General features: G+C 40.2%; 1 protein-coding gene across 26 annotated transcripts in view; it reads left to right on the plus strand.

The window, feature by feature from the left end:
* GPHN (gephyrin) overlaps positions 1-21,017 on the plus strand; it is a 648,985-nt gene that overhangs the window by 48,599 nt on the left and 579,369 nt on the right. Inside the window, exon 2 of one of the 26 annotated variants that reach the window (XM_075065351.1) lies at positions 7,895-7,966. The exons of the other annotated variants lie outside the window; for them this stretch is intronic. Coding sequence (XP_074921452.1) covers positions 7,895-7,966 — 72 coding nt within the window. The remainder of the gene's footprint in view (positions 1-7,894; positions 7,967-21,017) is intronic. 26 annotated transcript variants of the gene reach the window in all.

Consider the following 21,017-nt stretch of genomic DNA (forward strand, 5'->3'; position numbering starts at 1 on the left):
ATCTTTAACGGAGTTAATATTTACATTTTTAAAAAGTGCTCTGGTATCAAAAAGCTATTATGAATAAAAAGGACTTATCATGATCAACGCATCCATGTCTTACCTTCCTGAGCAAAGGCTGTTGTTCTCCCTGACATTTATTCATCTATCACATTCACTCAACCCAAGCACTTGCTTCTAGTAAAAATAGTAGGCTGACAGTAATCATCCTGACGCAGACCTTATTTGGTGTGCCCGTTGGCACTGAAGGAAATCAGGCTGTTTCAGGTCTAAAAAAAGTACACTTCCCTGATCCTAATGTAGGAGGATAAAGTAGAAAATCTTAGATTTGTGCTTATTGGCTCTGGGTGCTGAGAATCTTCACAGGCACATGGAATTAATTATGCAGTGGGTTAAAAGGTCAGAGATTTGTATAAGTATTTGTATATGGTGCTTATGGGCTTTTTGGAGAAGGGAGAGATGACCAATTCGATTTTGTGGTCAGTATCACCACACATTTGGTCCTGGATCTGTAACAAGATTTCTTGTTATCTCTGGGAATTCAGGACACAAGCAGTCATGTTTTGTCATCTTCAAATCAGTCCTCAGATCTTGGCCTTTACACTTTTCATAGATTCTAAGATTGATAGAGTCCAAGGCCAGAAGGGAGCATTGTGATAATCTAGTCTGACCTCTTGTATAGCACAGACTATAGAACTTTTCCCCAAATAATTCCTAGAGGATATCTTTTAGACAAATATCTAATCTTGATTTAGAAATTGTCAATGATGGAGAATCCACCACGACCCTTAGTAAGTTGTTCCAGTGGTTAATTCCTCTCACGGTTAAACATATATGCCTTATTTCCTTCAGTGCTCATGTGATCCAACCCTTCTTTCTTCTTCAAAGAATCCAGTGTCTGCTCAAATATGTATTCTGTGTCTTTCTCCTCATGATGATTTTAATGCCTTCTAAGATTAGGCCCACAACTTCTTGACATTTTGGGGTACTTTTCTCTCTGTAGTCAGCGACAAGTGTCATTGAGTAATGTAAGGTACACCTGTACCCCAATATAATGTGACCCGATATAACACGAATTAGGATATAATGCGGTAAAGCAGTGCTCCGGGGGCGGCTGCGCTCTCCGGCGGATCAAAGCAAGTTCGATAGAACGCAGTTTCAGCTATAATGCGGTAAGATTTTTTTTGGCTCCCGAGGACAATGTTATATCGGGGTAGAAGTATATTTCTTCCTTCTCTGTTCCTTACCATTAGGGAGCTAATTATACTATCTATAGTACTTCTGGCCTCAGGAAATAGGAGTCTGGGACTGGAAATTGAATTTTGGTTTTCCTCATGGTATTGCAAGGCACAATTAATGTACTAATATACAGTTTAAAGTAACTTGTTCAATAGCTTTTGATAAATCACACTAAACCAATCCAATTTCCAGCGTAACCAGCCTAGTGGATGAGGGTAAGCAGTACACATGATATAGCTTGACTTAAGTGAGGCTTAATACATAGTTTCCCATGACATTCTTAAAAGCAAACTAGGGAAATGGGGTCTAGATGAAATTGCTATGAGATGGGTGTATAACTGGTTGAAAGATCATGATAAAATATTAGTTACCAGTGATTTGCTGTCAAAGTGGAGTCCCACATGGGATCTGTCCTTGGTTTTGTATTACTCAACATTTTCATTAATGATTCATGTAATGGAGTGGAGAGTATGCTTATACAGTTTGTGGATGACACCAAGTTGGGCAGGATTGCAAGCACTTTGGAGAACAGGATTAGAATTCAGAAGGACATTGATAAATTGGAGAATTGGTCTGAAATCAACAATATGAAATTTAGTAGAGACAACTGCAAAGTACAATACTTAGATACCAAATGCATAAATATAAAATGGAGAATAACTAGCTAAGCAATAGTACTGATGAAAAGGATTTGGGAGTTTTAGTGGATCTCAGATTAAATGTCCACTAAAAGTCTAATATCATTGTGGAGTGTATTAACGGGAATATCATATTTAAAACATGGGAGGTAATTTTTCCACTCTACTTGGCACTCGTGAGGCTTCAGCTGGAGTACACTGTCCAATTCTGGGTGCCACACTTTAGGAAAGATGTGGGTAAATTGGAGAGAATCCAGAGGAAAGCAACAACAAACAGAGGTTTAGAAAACCTGATCTATAAGGACAGATTTAAAAAAAACTGGGCATATTTAGCCTTGAGAAAAGAACAATAGCACAGTCCCGTCCACCACCTCTGGAGGTGAGCAAAATCTTTAGTCCCCACCTGAGGCCTTTTTATCACACCAGCACATAAAACTGAGATGCAGTAGCCTGGTGAGCTGCTCCTCTGGTGGCTGCTCAGTCTGGATATCTAGCCTTGTTGGTTATGTTGCTTCCTCGCTCCTCTGCCTTTATCTTCCTTTGGGACACAAGTGAGTCTAAATCCAAAATGCTCACAAGTCTGTCTAGCAGTGTCCATCACAAGTTCATACTCTGGGCTCACGCACACTTGCATTCAACTTTTTGTTTCACAGAGGTCTCATATTCACACTACTGCAGCCAAGATGGCACTTACCCTTCAGGTCCTCCCAACTGTCATGGGATCCTCCTCCTTTTTGCCCCTCTAGGCAGTTGATCCTCCAGGACTTGATTGCTTAATCCAGAACTTAGGTGCCATCTGCTGGCTTATTATATTATCCCCTCTCTGAGGTTGCATCCCCACATCCTATTGTAGTTACTTCAGGTAGTCCTTAAGCCACCTGGCCTGTCTGTGCATGCACTGTGATCTGCCCTGTGGTTCTGAGACTGGAACCAAAGGTGGCAGAGGTGAATTTCAGGAATGCTCCTCTGCCATAGCTTGCTTTGCCACCACATTGAGCATTTCCTTGCCCTTACCATTACCATCTTCATCATGCCAGGGTACCCAAGCTAAGCTTTCTAACTCAGGAACATTCTGTGCGGGTTGCATATTAGAATTGCAGGGGGATGTAATATGGGATCCCCGAGAATATGTTGACTGAGGTTGGGTGGTACCACCCAGGGCTCCAGTGTAGGATCATTGTCCCTGAATTGTGAATTCACATAAGCCTTCAGCCAGTTGTCGTGTACCACAGAAGATTGTCCACCTGGCTCAACTTACAGCTCATACACCACTCTGGACAGTTTCCGAGGACTATATAGGGACCATTAAATATTTTGTGTAAATTTTTGACATTGCCTGTTTCTTCTAGTCTGGTCCTGTACCCACACCAACTTTTCTGTCTTGTACACGTCCTGACGACCCTGAGGTGATAGTATTCCTTCCTTTTGCATGTGGCTCTAGCCTGATGTCTCTTAACAGTCTGACTCATGGTACTCAGTTACCCTGCTACCCATGTGCCATACTCGGATAGATTGCTGAACTTTTCTTATATATCTATCCCAAATATAAGCTTAACAGATAGGCAGTTCTGCCCAAATAACACTGTATTGTAGGGTATATATCCCATAGAAGACTGGACACTGCTCCGTTATGCCATCATAATGCAGGGGGATAACTTTGTCCCACTTACGTTGATTGTCTGATCAGAGAAGACATATTAACGAACGTGCGGTTGAATCACCTGATGATCCCATTTGATTGGTGATGATAAGGAGTAGTGTGGATTTTTTTTATTTTTTTTTAGATCTCCAAAAGGCTATGCAGCTGTTGGAACAATCGGGATTTAAGATTTTTTCCCCTCATCAGTATGCAAAGACTGAGGCACCCAATGGTAGCACACAAACCTCTTGACAAATGCCCTTGCTACTGTCTGAACTTTTTCATCAGGAATGGGGTATGCCTTTGCCCATTTTGAAAAACTGTCATCCACTACCAGCACATATTTGTTTCCTCGAGGTCTAATGGGAAGAGGACCCAGGATATCCTATTCTACCTGTTCAGGGCGATGCTTGGCCTGAGTGGAGGTCATTAGAGCCCTCTGTTTACTTTCTGTTTCTTTTTGAGACCCCAACATCTTGCACAACCCACACCAGTTCCTCATGGACTTCCTCCATCCCAGCAAGAAATACTGGGACACGACCTTATGAGTAACTTTTTTTTATATCCAGATGTCCCCCTATATTTACATTATGAAGAGTCCTCAAAATTCCTGGCACTTTCTCCTTTGGCATCACTACTTGAACAAGTTCTGACCTTTGCCCAGATCTTGACAGTGTCCACACTAGTATCCCCTGTCTAACTCTCAGCTCAGGCCACACAGTCTGATACCTTATGAGTTGGGGAGGATGCTGAATTTCCTCTGGGAGCTCCCTGCTACCATTTCTTTTTAATCATTTTTTTTAAATATCAGTATCTTCCTGCTGGCTCCAATGCCAGTTTACTGACCCACTGATCTTTTCTGAATCTCTGAGTGCTACAATCCTGGTTGACACGCACGCAGCATCTCCACCACCTCAGTCTTTGGTTCAGCTTCTTCCAAATCAGGCCTCTGGGAAAAGGCATTGGCATTCGGGTGTTGCTTCCCTGCTATATAATCTGATAGTCAAACTGAGCCAGCTGTTCCAACAGTCTGGCTAACTGCCCTCCGGGTAATGGAAATTGTGTAGGAGAGAACTGTGATCTGTTCTCAATGTGAACTGTCTCCCTAGAAGAAAATGCTGAAAGTGTTCATTTGATAAAGATCACCACAATGAGCAGCTCCTTCTTTATCATCACATACTTGAGTTGCGCTCTACTTTGGGCTCAGCTACCATAAGCTGTCACCTTGTATTGGCTGTCTTCCATTTGTTACAGAACTTCCCCAATACCAACCTCACTTTATGTCAGTATCCAGCAAGAAAGGCACTTGAGGATTTGGATACACTGGGATGGAAGCTGACATCAGCCACTGCTTCAGCTCTGTGAAGGCGTCTTGATACTCCTCAATCCAGAGCACTTTACCTTGTCCAAAATTCTGTGTAAAGCAAAGTATTCTATGACTCTTTTGTAGTAAAAGGCCAAACCCAAGAAACAGCGTACTTCAGTCATGTGTGAAGGTACTAGCCATGCATGGCCTCTACCTTTTCTGGATCTGGACCTACTCCCACTGTAGAAATCACATACCCCAAATATTTCACCTCCCCGCAGAAAAACTGACACTTAGCAGGCTTAACTTTCAGATTGTCACCATTCTACTTTTTGAGTACTCATCAGTTTCTTCAGGTGTTCTTCAAAGGTTTGGCCTAACATATCACCAGGTACACTAGGCAGGATGTTCCCTGAAAGTTTGCTAAGAAGGTATCTATGAGCCTTTTGACTGTACCAGGCATATTACACAGACCAAACAACATTTATGTTGAACTCACAAAATTCCTGTTTAGTGTAGAATGATGTTTTAGTTTTGTCCTCTGGGTGCACTTCCACTTGGCAATACTCATTTGCCAGATCAAGAATGGAGAACCATCAAGCTTTATCCAGGAGATTCAATGTGTTGTCTATCTAGGGCAAGTGATGGGCATTTTTTACAGTGACGACATTCAGTTTATGATAATCCATGCAGACTTGCATACCTCCACACTTTTTCTGCACCAGCACCACTGGAGCAGATAAGTAAGCTGATTGACCTCTTTATCCTTCATCTCTTGCAAGTGTTGCATAAACTCTTACTACAAAATGAATGGGGACTCTCTAAGGTCCCTTTCTGATAGATCTGGCATTCCCAGTATTAATCCAGTGGTTTTTTTACCTCAGTGTATCCTAGATCATGGTCATCATTACTAACTAAGTTTCCATATTCTATCAAAACATCTTGCACTGCTTGCACTTGTTCAGGTTCCAGTCTGAGTTGGTTTAACTTAAACTCAAGCCCCAATTTCTCTGCATCTCACTGGACCTTTCTTTCTGTCCCTTTGCTACCTTGATCCTTGTCTGTTCTCAAGTCCTTACATCAACTGGATTATCTGTTTTGGGATATTCCTGCAGGAACAACATGCCCATCTCGAATGTGCCAGTCACCATTCCCGGATAAGTGGCCAGTGGTTCCACATATATTGGCTATCTGCACCAGAGCTTTGCCTAGCAGCTCTCACCAACTGAGTGTCCCACCACAAGCTCCAGCCTACTTTAAGGATTGAGCTCAAATAGGCCCTCCTCATCTTCCTGGCACCAGCCCTTCAATTGGCTGGGGATAACCTCTTGCCTTGAGGGGGCTCCACCCAATTTTTTTCCACCACTACTTCACGTACTTTCACATGGTCATTCGTAGTGGTTGGGGGGAAATGCCTTCACAGCCAAGAACATGCAGAGTTAATGAAACACAGTGACTTGGTGTTTCTTAAAAAAGTTGGTCCCAATCACAGCATCCTGAATGGCCTCTTTTACCACAAGAAATTCACAAATCAATCGTAAATGCTGAAGGTTGATGAATGTGTCCCACACTCCCAGAATTCGAGGCATTGCTCCAATAGGTACCCAATAGGGTTAAGGATTCCTCTTTCATTTGTAACTTGCTCACACAATTGGCTATGTGCGATAGATACTTGGTCACTTCAGTCTAGGAGAAACTAGCACTGGACTTCTCCAATCTCTCCTTTCAGATAGTATCCCAGCCCTACTGCACCAGAAATCATCACCACTTCCTTTGAGCCCTAGAATTCTGTGACAGTGGATGGGCCCTTATACACTTTTCAGCTTCCCTTCCTGAACAACCCTACCTCTTCGGGCATTCCCTCTGAAAGTGGGGAGGACTACCACAATGCCAGTATCTATACTCCTCCTTGATACTTCGTTCTGTCTTAGTGCAGGGGGCTGGACTAATTGACACCTTGAGGTCCCTTCCAGCCTTATAGTTCCATGATTCTGTGATCGGATAATTTACTTCTAAGTGCTGGAATAGGAACTGTGGGATAGGCAAATACTTTCCATCTAATTCTTGTATTGGTTATCCTCTGCAATCATGACATTACATGTGGAGAGGGGGCAGTGGAGGATAAGTATTATATATAGTTCTTGAATGAGGAAATAAATTCTATATTATCCAAGTGTTGCAACTTGCCAAATAGAAAACAAAATGTTTGGAAAGGAAGAAAAAAAATTCTAAAGTAAATGTAACTAGAATATTATCTTAAAATGTAGTGCTATAATAGGTGATGAAAAATACATGATCATTGTTTGGACTTAAAGGTGACAGGAGCTGGAAAATAAAAATACGGATGCTCCTGCGCGCTCGTGGACTTTCCCTTAAAATTCAGGAAGCTGTTCGTGGACAGAAGGCATATAAAAGGATTTGGAGAACTTTCAGTCTGATGAGCAGGGGAACAGATAAATCTTCTGTGCTTGTTCACCTGGAATTCTCCCTTGGGGGTTTCCATAGACCTGAGCTCCTCAAAGTAAAATGCTTGGTTCCCGGAGCAGTGCAAGCCGTTCCTTCAAGTTATGTTTCTCTCTTCCTAAAAGAAGCTTTACATTTCAGATATTTAGCCCTGGTCTACACTGGGGGTGGGGTGTTGACCTAAGATTCGCAACTTCAGCAACGTGAATAGCGTAGCTGAAGTCAGCGTATCTTAGGTTGAATTACCTGGCCGTGAGGATGGTGGCGAGTCAACCGCTGCCGCTCCCCCGTTGACTCCGCTTCCGCCTCCCGTGAGCTGGAGTTCAGGAGTTGACAGGGAGCGTGTTTGGGGATTGATGTATCCATGTCTACACGAGACGCGATAGATTGATCACTACCCGCTGATCTGGCCGTGAAGACTTGCCCTCAGTGAAATCCAGTGGAACATGGTGTATTCACCTGATTCTTCAAGATTTTATAAAATCTTCTTTTCAAACCCTAAATAGACTCTTCTCTATATTATCTGAGAATAAAGGCGGGTTTCTCAGGTGGAGGCTTTCTACTATGTAATTTTTCCCTGTGATAAACTGGTTCTGGTTTTTGTTTCAGATGGGATGCTATATTCTTCTTGGGAACAATCTCATTATTCCCTCTGCCAGAGATCTACATATGTTCAGTGTGGTATGAGCTACTAACGTTTTATTTACATAGAGCCAATAGGAGGAGAAAAATGGAATACTTATTGATTCTATGTGGGAGAGGCATAAATGCTGTAAAGTTTCTAAATAAACTATTTCCAAATGGCTTAAGCAGACTGTTTCAGATTTTCTGTTATTTTACAACATACAACTTGATGTTTAAAAACAAAAAATTAAAAGTAAGCCCTTTTAATACCTGTATATCAGGAAGCACAGTTATATCTCATTTCCATGCTCTTTGTTTTGTTGAGGTACAACGCTGAACGCATTTGGGGAATATGGGTAGTCATTTAACATAATTTTTACTTAAAATAGGCAGGATTGAGGTAGCAGTTGGATTCGCTAACTGAAGTGAGTTGTGGGACTATCTGTGGGGGGTGGTGCTAGCCACAATTGCTCAACAACCAGCATGTACATTAATCTGCCCTCTCTCACTCCTTGCATGCTTCCTGTGCTGCAGTGGATTGTAGTGGCTATAGCAGAAGGGTTACTAGGAAGAATGAGGTGGAGTGTACTATTCCTTTAAGGCAGGGGTAGGCAACCTATGGCAAGCTGATTTTCAGTAGCACTCACACTGCCTGGGTCTTGGCCACTGGTCTGAGGGGCTCTGGATTTAAACTTAATTTTAAATCAAGCTTCTTAAACATTTTAAAAACCTTATTTACTTTACATACAACAATAGTTTAGTTATATATTATAGACTTACAGAAAGAGACCTTCTGAAAAGGTTAAAATGTATTACTGGCACGCAAAACTTTAAATTAGAGTAAATAGATGAAGACTTGGCACACCACTTCTGAAAGGTTGCCAACCCCTGCTTTAAGGAATCATCTGTAGCTTACAGCTGAAGCAAGCCTGGGCGTAATGAAGGATCTCCTTGTCCTTGCTTTGGGCTGGGTAATTTAAATAGAAAGAGGAAGCTGAGAAAGAGATAGGGGACTATAAGCCATGCAGGCTGCTATGGGTTGTGGTCAGTCTTTCAGACTCTAGGGGACTAGCCCAGAGACTTCATTTGCTAAGTTTGGGAGCTCTGAACCAGGGTCTTGAGGGACTTATGAATTTAGTTAAGACTGCTCTTTCTCTGAGACCTTTTTCAAGGGGACATATTTGTTTTGGCTTCCCCGTGCTTGGATCCTTTTCAGAGAGTTAGATGGTACCAAAATTCTTCACTAGTGAGTTGCCTCTGTATGTTCATAGCATTCTGAATGGCATCAGAGTATTCCAGAGTAGTGGACTTCATGTTATGAAACAAGAACTCTATAGTAAAAAAAAAAATTGTTTCATCAGTTTTGGAAGTATTTGTTTTGGAATGTTACCATTTGTTCTTTAAACATAACAGTAGAAGCAATTATCTTTTTTTTTTAATTTTTTAAGGCAAATCTTGTTTGTTATTATCTGTTTTGACATTGACTCTACAGAATCCAGCTTTGAGTTGTATGTCTAGCTACACAAGTCTGGAACTATTTAGAAACATTGAGAGGTTGTGGGAGTGCACAAAGTCTCTTGAACTATTCTGCTCCTGAAACAAATCTATAAATAGCCTACCCCATGGTGTCTCTGTTGTTCTCTACTGTTAGAAACCCTTTAGGAGAGACAAGGAGTCTTTATGTCTGTTCAGCCTCTTGCTTTATTTCAATCCTAAGGAATCAGTTTATACTGGTTTACAGTTCTAAGATTATATTCAGAAGAAGAGGGCTTGAAACTGTTTTTAAAAACTGATATAATTCCTCATGGGGCCAGAAGGCTGAGTCTGACAAGAAAATTGTGTGAGACTCCTCAAGTGCTGTTACAGAATTGTAGTGCATAATTTCTATTCCTATTAAAAGAGGAAAAGTGGATTTCTTTCTTTGTCTGTCTGTCTGTCTTAGTACCGTAGCACTAAGAGTGCCCAGACATAGACCAGAATTCCATTGCAGTAGGCTCTGTACAAACAGAGCAAAAAGATGGTCTCTGTTCCAAAGAACTTAACTTTTGTACTACTTTATGATGGGTTTGAAAGGCCTAATGATGGTATTTTGTGGGGTTTTAAACTTCTTCAATAGTTTAACTCTTTAGAAATGTTTGGATGACTGTGGATTTATCAGTGCATACTTGAAAGGGTGGAGTTGCTGATAATTTAACAAAGACAGACTTTCTTTCAATTTTTGACACTTCAAACAAACAGCATATTTCAAAGTTTGAAAAAAAAATCTCCATTTCATTTAATCAGGTTTCACTTGCATGATTATCTCAGATTTCATAAATTTTGTTTTCCAGGAAAAACAGGCTAGGTAGAACCTGAATATCTAATCTGGATAAAATCCCGCCCCTCAGCCCTAACTAAACAAACAAAAACACAACAATCTTTAAAGCCTTCTTGTAATGATACAAACGAACAAAAATGGGTAAAAGGCCACTTTCACTTCCCTCTTGTAGTTCATTCTTTTCCTTCACCCTCATATTTATATGGTGAATTGTTGGTTGTGTCTTTATAAGTAGTTCCACTTAAATTAAGTTCCATGCAAAATTCATATCTTAATCTTGGCAGTGAGACTTCTATAGAAGATTTAAAATTGAAAGGTGCTATGTAGGTGATAAGTAATTTGATACTTTTAAACCCCCCCCCCCCCACGAACTATTGCTATTTAAGAAAATTATTTCCAAACGGAGACCCTACGAACTAAATCAGAAACCTGAGTGGAATTTTGTAGCTAAGAGTAAGATAGCTCTGAAATTACAAAGAATATTTCACAGAGATGCTGATATATCCTTGATAATATCTAGGCTAGTGCGTGCTATTAGAATAAAACAGTGCTATTTCACACCTTTCTGGTGAGTTACAGCATCATGATAGCAAGTATTCCCACTCGGAATTTATTTTCAGAAATGACAAACACTTTCTTATAATTAATCTTTTGAACAAAAAGTGCTGGAATGTAGCAAGGAAAAAATACAAAGAAACCAACAGTCTCTGGAGTTCAAAAATAGAATTAATTTTTCTGTGACGTTCTCTAATCTGTACATTGAGAGATAAAGTGTCAGAGAGAGAGAAGGAAAACAATACATTTCACGATCTCTCTTTGAGACAGTGGTACTTATAATAAAGTTTTGTTCCATGTAACACTTATTTCTTTCAAGAAGTCTTTAATATTTTCTCTGCCATGAAATGTGAAGTTTTTGTTAAGTAAAAGCTTTGTATAGGTTTATTCTTTTAAATGGTACAAATGCCATGAAGTGTAGACCTGTTGTTACAAATGGCAGCATGTAGAGCAGATCTTTATAATGCAGTTCTTTAGAATAATAGAATATCCAGTTCATCTACTAACAAGTGATCTGTTGACACAGGGCCCAATTGTCACAAAGATCTGATTTACTTCAGGCTTAAGGCGTAATAATTGAAAAAGGAAAGTCACTAAAAGAAAGGTCTTTGGGAAAGGTAATTACATGATGTACTCCTACAAGCTGTCCATATCCACTCCAGATACAAGGATCAGGACAGCATTTTCTTACCGGTGTTGAAGATGTTTTCTACCATAGCTGAAATACCTTCAAAATTGCATGAACATGGGAATTACTGTTAGCACTTTAAGGTAAATTTGCTGATAAATTCCCCTTTAATCTATTAAACTGATTTAATTTAAAGAATATTATTAATCAGTTGCCAAGTTTTAAAGAGAGGCTACGTCTTCACTACTCGCTGTATCAGCGGGTAGCAATCGATTGCTTGGGGATCGATATATCGCGTCTCATCTAGACACGATATATCGATCCCCGAACGAGCTTATATCGATTCCGGAACTCCACCAACCGAACAGAGTTGCGGAATCAACAGGGGGAGCCGCGGACATTGATCCCGCGCCGTGAGGATGGTGAGTGATTCGATCTTAGATACTTCGACTTCAGCTACGTTATTCACGTAGTTGAAGTTGCATATCTGAGATCAATTTTGCCCCGTAGTGTAGACCAGCCCAAAGTTAAACTACTGAACTGGTGTAAGTCACTGGCTTAGCACCTGAAACCAGAGTTTGTTGGAGTGCTAAACCAGATTTTGACTGAATGTAATGGCCTTTTCTGCAGGTTCATAGAGAACATTTTCTTCATTTTAGTTTAATTCAGTGATTAGTTCATTCAAAGTTAAGAAACTAATTGGGAGTTGAAAAAGCATGAAATACTTGTTTTCCTCTTCTGATTGATGACTGACAGCTAGGTTTGGCAAGATGAAATCTACTAGTTCTAAAACCTTGAATAACGCGATACCCAGAAAGTCAGTTCAGTTCACTAACTATAGATACTTTTTTTTTAAATAAATCAATTAATTTTAAATACAAAACATGTTTTGAGCAAGTAGTTTTTATGTATTCAGCACATTTAAAGTAGTATTTCACTAAAAAAAACATTTCTTGCATTTTAACTGAATTTTAATTTTAATCAAAGTAGAGTTTGAAAAATCACAAGTTTAAAATTTTTTAGCATCTATTAAATGAGAAATGCATCATATACCATTTTCTAACATAATAAACAAGATAACTTATATTTATTCAGATTTTTAATATTTAAGCTATATATTGCTTAAATAAATGTGTATAGATATAGCGTATCCTCCTGGTTATCAAAAAGAAGCACCAAGTTAGCATAAAGCCTGTATACAGTAGAATCACAGAGTTACGAACACCACAGTTATGAACTGAGTTATGAACTGGAAGCGGAATTATGCAGACAGCAGAAGAGACGAGAAAGAAAAAAAGAAAGCAGATAGAATACAGTACTGTGTTGAACATAAACTACTTAAAAAAAGGGGGAAAGTGTCTTGCCTTGTCAAATCTTTAAAAAAAAAAAACCCCAACTGTTTCTGTGCATGTTTCATGTATATTAAGATGGTTAAATGCAGTATTTTTTTCTATATAGTGAAGTTTCAAAGCTGTATTAAGTCAATGTTCAGTTGTAAACTTTTGAAAGAATAACCATAACATTTTGTTCAGTTACAAACATTTTAGAATTATAAAAAACCTCCATTCCCAACCTCCAACCTCGTAACTCTGAGGTTCTACTGTGTAGTTGCAAATCAACATGTTCTAATGGTTATCAACCTTTCTTTAGGAAAATAACTAAAAAGTACTAATGCAAAATAAGATGAAAATCAGTGATTTAAATCCTGCATGCAAATGTACAGTGTGATTTTAAATTGCTGTAAGTTAAATCATTCTAACCAGGTAGTTAGGTACGTTTGCTTTAGTGTAGCAAAGAAGTTTTTAAAGATACTTCCAAAGCCCAGTATGCTGAAATGCTAGCTGTTACGTGGGCTTGAGAGGGTTTCTGAATTGCTGCTGGAGATGTGCAAGGTAGCCACCTTGGTTTACATATTCTCTGTCATTTTAATTTTAAAACACAGCAGTTCAATGTTTGGGCATTGGTAAAAGGATGTTGCAGGCAGCTGAGGGGTAGAAGTTACTGCTTACTGCACTGCATTGCTTTGGAAGGTCCCAGATGTCTGACAGGCATGGAAGAGCTCAAAGAAAATAAAATGATAGGTTCAGAAAAAAATCTCTCTTAAATTTGGTCATCTTTCCATGTTTTTCCTGTTGTTTGTACAGTACTCAAAATGTGCTGTGGGGTTTATGGACATGCTATGAAATTAGTCCAACTTTCACAGTTTTACCAAGCTTCTATGGAAATGAATATTATGGACCACAGGGGTCACGTTTTCAAACTTTTCTCCACAACCATGAGGGCTAGAAACTTTTTTTTTAAATGAGAGCTGAGACTCTTATGTAAACAAATGGCTCCTGAGGGAAAAAGACTAAGTATCATGAAACTCATGATTTATTGTTAGAAGTAGCAATGCTTCCCAAGCCTATGACTTTGAATCCACCTTCCATGTGAATAACTCCAGTGCCTGTTTCTTTTCTATTTTTTCTTGCAATAGATCATCCTTTGCTTGGTGTACATGGAGGGGTGATGGTTTTGAGAGGCAAGAAAAATCCCCTCTGGGTGTTAGCAGAGCAAAGCTGGGCTATATAGTCTGTCTCCTAGAATCAGTTTTTCAAACACTAGAGTGGACATTTAGCTAGTGGCCTGCAGAGAAGCAGGTTACAGCAGTGACAGAATTCTCCACTCACTCAGTACATCAGCAGCAACTTGGCCCAGCCACCTTTCCTCTTTCCTCCTGTATTGTTGGAACACTAGTGATGGGTTGTGGGGACTATCTTGTTGGTGGATGACAGAAGATAGGAGCTGCCTTTTAAGCAGCCATGTAGCTTCAGCAATGCTGGGCCTACCCATTGGAGCAGCCTACTGGAATGGTGATCAGCTCAGTCCGAGTCTCAGAGCATATATCTACACTTACACTTTTGTACTTAGGGTGATCCCTAAAGAACAAACATTTGTAGCATGGAACTAACAGGGAAGGTAGCCTGTGTTAAATACCTCACGTTAATTGGCAATCAACTCAAAAGTACAAAAGTCTAGTGACAGTTATGTACTCACTGAGGGCTAGTCTACACTGGCAATGTTAAAGCACTGCTGCAGCAGCACTTTAACGTAGCTTGTGTGGCCGCAGCAGAGCGCTGGGAGAGAGCTCTCCGAACGCTCTAAAAATACCACCTCCACGAGGGGTGTAGCTCTTAGTGCTGGTGCACTGTCTGCACTGGCACTGTACAGTACTGAAACTTGCTGCGCTTGGGGGGGGAGGGTGTTTTTTCACACCCCTGAGCAAGAAAGTTGCAGCGCTGTAAATTGCCAGTGTAGACAAGCCCTTAGATTGTAAATTTTTTGTGGTAAAGACCTTATTGTTACATTTTCGTACAGTGTTTTAGTGCTGGGGCTGCTGTATACTGCTGTGCCTCTGCACTACTGCAATAAAAAAAGTAATAATGCTAGAAGACAAGCCCCAGAGACGGCTAAATATATTAAAAGCAGTAGCATTTTTGTACAGGTCACTAAATTTTATACCCCTCATCTTAGACCCATAGAGTGACCATTCATCCTGTTTTGGCCAGGACGGTCCCCTTTTTAAGCCCTGTCCTAAACATCCCCATTTGTTTGGCAGAAGATGGGTGGCGAACCCTAGGGGGCATGGAGGAACATTTTGGGGCACAAGTGTCAATGCCAGGTGGCTCAGGCCACCCTATGTGGAGGAGTGGGAGGAGGGGCTTGGGTCAGCCCTACATGGCGTTCCATTTTCACTTTGCGAAATATGGTCACCCTATCCACCCAACTCTCAGAACCCCCCACAAAAGGTAAGTGATTCCTGTCCATCACTATCACACTACAAAGGGCAATGCCAGTCTAAGACTTTTGGGGTGGTTTAGCAAGATCTTTTTGTGTGAATACACCACAGATAAACCAATTCATTTTGCACTTTTAGAAAATGTGCAGAGAGGGAATCCTTAGGTCTTCACATTCTTTTGCTGCAGATTTGGAACTTTTTATACATACACATATACCCTGTTTAATGTGGGTCAGGAGATGAATGCGTATTTAAATATTTTACTATGATGACTGTGGAATGACTGCATTTGCCACTCATGAGAATCAGAGTCCAGCTGTACCAACCTGTGAGAGAGAGCAAAAATATTTAGAAACTTAAAATCTACCAAAAATAGCTTTTTCATACGTAGTAATGTCACCTTTAAGGTTTGCTGACTCAGGATATACTATGACATATAAATAAGGGCTTTGTGTAATTGGAAAGCTAAAAGTCTCTCCAGTTGTGAATAACACCTTTTCCTAGTCCTAAAGGGACATGAAATAGTGCCTGTCTTATCCCTTGACCGGTGTAATTTTGTGTGTGTGTAGGGGGAGAGGGGGCAGGATGTAGATTGATTTAAATCAGAGTGACGTAAATCACTTATATTAATCTTGACTTATATCAGCAAAGAGAGAGCCTATATTTAAATTGATTTTAATATTGTTTTGCATTTGTACTTTTTAGTTAGTTTCCCCCAAAAAGGTTGATTCTCATTGTTTGGTATAATTTGATTGTACTTTTTGCTAGCCAGGAGGATACACTACATCTATACTCTTGTTTAAATAATTATCTTAACATTTGTTCAGATTGTTCATTTTTACATTTTTATTGTGTTAGAAAATAAGAAATGACAAAATAATTTTTGACTCATGATTTGAGTCAGGCTGCATTGAGATAGAAATTGGAATTGAATTAAAAACCCACCGTTTTACAATTGTTTTATTAGTTAAATAAAACAATCTTAAATTCATTGGGTACATAAACTTACTTTTTTCTTATCAAAATAGTTTTATTTAAAATTGACTGATTTATTAATCAAAACGTATTTTGAACTGATTGTTTCTGATCACCATATCCTTCAAGATTTTGTAACTAGTAGATCTTACTTACCCTGTCACACCTAGCTTTTATTAATAGATTGGAAAACATTTTTTCCTTCTTTTTAAACTACCTGTTCATTTCGCAACTGTCAAATAGTTTAGATTCCGTAAAAAATAATATTGAAGCAGTACATGTTTGTAGTCAAAGTTTTAAAGAAAGTCAGTCCACAGAACTGGTGGATGTCACTGGCTGTGCACCTGGAACTAGAGTTGATTGACGTATTAAAGAAGTTTTTGATAGCAGTAACTTCTTTTGCAGGTAAAGAGAGAATCATTTTGTTTAATGTGTTTCTTCAGTGCCTGCAATTTAACCTTATCCTAAAATAAACTCCTGTGGTGTTTCATTAAATTTCTTCAAAATTTAAACACTGTCAGAGCTATTTGTTTGTATTTTAACTTAGGCAATGGAAGTAGGTTTCAGGATATTCTCTTTACTGCTTTGGCAGTGATATCACCTATTTTTTTTCCCATAATTGTTTTCATAGTTTGTCCCTAATCCTGTAGTTAAATAATTTGTTCAAAACTCCTCTTGTGGAAGTTCAGGTGGTTGAGATGCCACTTCAAGGGTTTCTGTTCATTCCCTCTTGTGGGATATGGTGCCCCCGGTGTTGAGCTGTAGAAATACTTTGAAAAGCAGTGTCCAGTCATAGGCCAGGTCTACACTGCGACTTTAAATCGGTTTAATGGCCGATATACCGATTTAACGCTGTATCCGTTCACACGACGTCGTCATTAATATCGAGTTAAACGCTCCTTAAATTCGATTTCGGACTGCTCCCGCAAACGAGAGGATAGCGCTAAAATTCCGATAGTGAATAACTCGGATTAGGGTCATGTGACGAAATCGACCGTTATTGGCCCGGGCGCATCCCAGAGTGCATCACTGACCGCTCGGACGCAATCTGACTCGGATCAGCGGCAGGTAATACAGAAAAGCCCCAAGCGAACTTTGAATTACTTTCCTGCTTCCAGCGTGAGCTCTATTCACACGCGGCGATGCATGTTTGAAATCGAAAAGACTCCGCAGCATAGACCGTACGGCGATACTAGTCCTGACGTGATGGGGATGACAAACTGTTGTATCCAGCTCCGTCAGAACAGCAACTGCCAATAAGCGTTTGAATAAAAAACTCCAGGTACACAGCGTGTGTGACACGCTAACGGGAACCAGAGACTCAAAATGGACGCCATGAATGGAAGGGAGGCGGGTACGAGGATCCAAGCCATCCACAGTCCACAGCTGCTCTGAAATATCATTCGCTGTCTAACCCCAATGCTGTAGGTTTCAAACACAGTGTCTGGGCGTGGTCAGGAACAGCCCTCAGTATTCCTCCGCCACCACTCACGTGAAAAAAAAATAGGGAAAGTTTGCTAGCGTTTGCTCAATGCACTCCGCCGCAAAAAAGGCGCCAAGGGTTTCTGCCTGCTTCACAAAGAAGGAGGGGTGAGCTGTACCCAGCTACCACCGCGGGCAATGTTTTCTGCCGATAGGCCACTTTGCTGCTCAGAACGGAAGTGGAACTATGGGAATAGCTGATGAACAGCTACCCACAGTGCACCGCTCCTGAAATCGATGGTAGCTTTGGACCATGGACGCAAACAATCGATTTCGGGATCCCACTGTGGACGCGCTAAACCGATTTTATTAGATCTGTTTTGTAATATCGGTTTAAGCTAATTCGAAATAATCGTGCAGTGTAGACGTACCCATAGACTTTAATTAATACCAGGAGGCACCATTAGATTATCTAGTCTGGCTTTCTGTACATCGCAGGCCATTACATTTTACACTATTAGTTATTGGGTGCAATAAAGGACTATGCATGACTCCAGAAGATCATCCATTCTTCATTTGAAGACATCAAGTTATGGAGAATCCATCACTTCCTGTGGTAGTTGAAATGGTTAATTACTGTTACTGTTAAGTGTGTCTTATTTCCAATTTGAATTTGTCTGGCTTCATGTTCCAGTGATTGGTTCTTGTTATACCTTTCTCTGTATTCTTCTTTAGTACCTGGTCTTTTCTCTTCATGAAGGTGTCACCGTGCCTCAGTGCATCACAGCTGAGAATACCAGATTTGGGAAAAAGTGCTGAGAAATAGAGCAGACTCACTCCAAACTGGTGGTTATTCCATCATTAGGTTATACCAGACCAGTACGAAAATAAACTCACCACACTGCATTTTTGACTTCTTATTAACCCTTAGGCATTCTAGCTCTTATCTTATCAGACAGACACTATATGATAAGTGATTATTGAAAACCAATTTAATCAAATATAGGGTCCTTCTAATCCCAAGAGACCAGCCACTTAGGTCAATATATAACTTTTATCTTAGCCAATAATCATGCTGCTGCCAATCCTTTAATAACTAATATCTAAAGTTTTATTAATAAAAGAAAAGAAGGGAATTAAAGTGGTTAATAGATCATTTACTTACAGTAATTGCAGTATCTTTATATCAGGTTTATAGCAGTGATGTTATAGACTGCTGAGTTGTAAAGTCTCTATGGTAACTTCCAAAAGATTGGAAGATCCTCAATCGTAAATCCACAGTCCAGAATATCAGGGCAGGAAAGAGGCAAAATGTAGTCATCCCAGGGGTCTTTTATATCCTTTGCCATGTGCCTGGAAATTTTATGTTTCATACAAAGTGTACAGCCCAGTTTGTGGAAAGTTAATGACAGAAGATGGAGTCCACGGTCACGTGAACATATCACATGTCCTTACAACGCTTGTTGCCTCAGAGGGGTTTCCATTGTCTGCTTGGAGGCTGAGGTGTCGGCAGGAATTGATATCTGCATGGAATGGGTTTCTTCTATAACCCATTGTGAGAGCTAAGTGTCTTCAATAGGCCATGAAGCTTGGTTAATCCATGGACAGTGGCTTGCTAGACTGGATGTAAGCTGTCTTGTGGGTGTTACCCCAGTAACAGACACATTTGAGACTAGGGTTGCCAACTTCCTGCTCCCACAAAACATAAGAACGGCCACCAGGTTAGACCAAAGGTCCATCTAGCCCAATATCTTGTCTTCTGATAGTGGCTAATGCCAGGTGCCCCAGAGGGAGTGAACCTAACAGGCAGTGATCAAGTGATCACTCTCCTGCCATCCATCTCCATCCTCTGACAAACAGAGGCTAGGGACACCATTCCTTACCTATCATGGCTAATAGCCATTAATGGACTTAACCTCCATGAATTTATCCAGTTCTCTTTTAAACCCTGTTATAGTCCCAGCCTTCACAACCTCCTCAGGCAAGGAGTTCCACAAGTTCACTGTGTGCTGTCTGAAGAAGAACTTCCTTTTATTTATTTTAAATCTGCTGCCCATTAATTTCATGTGGTGGTCCCTAGTTCTTACATTATGGGAGCAAGTAAATAACTTTTCCTTATTCACTTTCTCCAAATCACTCATGATTTTATATACCTCTATCATATCCCCCCTTAGTCTCCCTCTTTCTCCCAAGTCTTAAGATCCTAGCCTCTTTATCTTTTCCATCATATGGGACCCTTCTAAGGCCTCCAAACCCGCTAATTCATTTTAGCTTGCCCTTATTCCTTGAACCTTTTCCAGTTGCAGTATTAATCTTTTGATGGTGAGCGCACCACAATCTGTACAACAGTATTCATTCACCGAGTGGTGAACGTACCGATGGATCTTGTTCATATATAAGGGCTTACGATTAATCATATTCCTCTGGAGGTCCTTATCTACTTCGTATCGTCGGCTTTTTAATGATTTCCTAAAGCTCCTCATTTCGCTTTTGATAATCCGACCACTTGCACACTCGTGGACAGTCTTCAGAGAACTGTCCAGCTCACTGACGATCCCAATCTTTTTCTTGAGCTTCGTTGTAGACTAACTTAGCCCCCATCATACTGGGTATGTATAGTTGGGGTTATTTTTTCAAGAGCATACTGTGTATACATTTTTATCCAAATTAAATTGTCTCTTGTTCGCCATTTTGTGTGCCCATGATCACTTAGTTGTTTGTGAGATCTTATTTTGAAGTTGCTATCACGACGGCGTGCTTTGGTCTACTAACTGGCCTTGAGCAGTGTTTTCGTATTCATCTGCTACTGCTTGCACCTCACTTTTTGACCCCTTTCTCCATGACATTATGAATAATTGAAATAGGATGCGTCCCTGAGGAGCTGATCCTTGGAAATCACCACTACGATTAGCCTCGCTCTCCATTCGTCTAGAACTTGACCTGTAATTCTCTAACCCTTTGTTCTCTTGGTCTGTGTTAATACGCAGTTCTCATCCATGAAAAGACCTTCCCTGTATCCCATGACAACTGTAATTTACGCATAAGAGCTTTTGGTGAGGGACCTGGTCAAAGGCGTTCTGGGAATTCTAAGAACACTATTTATCCTCATTGGCAATCCCCTTGGTCCCACTGTTTGTTGACCGCCATTCAAGAACGCTAATAGAGTTAGTCAAGACCTACATTTCCCTTGTAAGAATTCCTTGTTTGACTATTGCTCAATACATATATTGTTGTATTATGTTGTCTAACAATTTTATACATTAACTATTGTTTGTCGGACTAATTTGCCCTCATGTACCACGTTAGATTACCGATCTGTTAATTGCCAGGATCACCCTAGACCCTTTTCAAATATTGGCATTACCATAGCTAACTTTCCCAGTCATTGAGCGCAGTATCCCGCAAGCGACCGATTTAAGACAGGTTACAATCT

This window comes from Chelonoidis abingdonii, chromosome 4 (genome assembly GCF_003597395.2).
Source record: "Chelonoidis abingdonii isolate Lonesome George chromosome 4, CheloAbing_2.0, whole genome shotgun sequence".
In the NCBI taxonomy this organism is placed as follows: domain Eukaryota; kingdom Metazoa; phylum Chordata; order Testudines; family Testudinidae; genus Chelonoidis; species Chelonoidis abingdonii.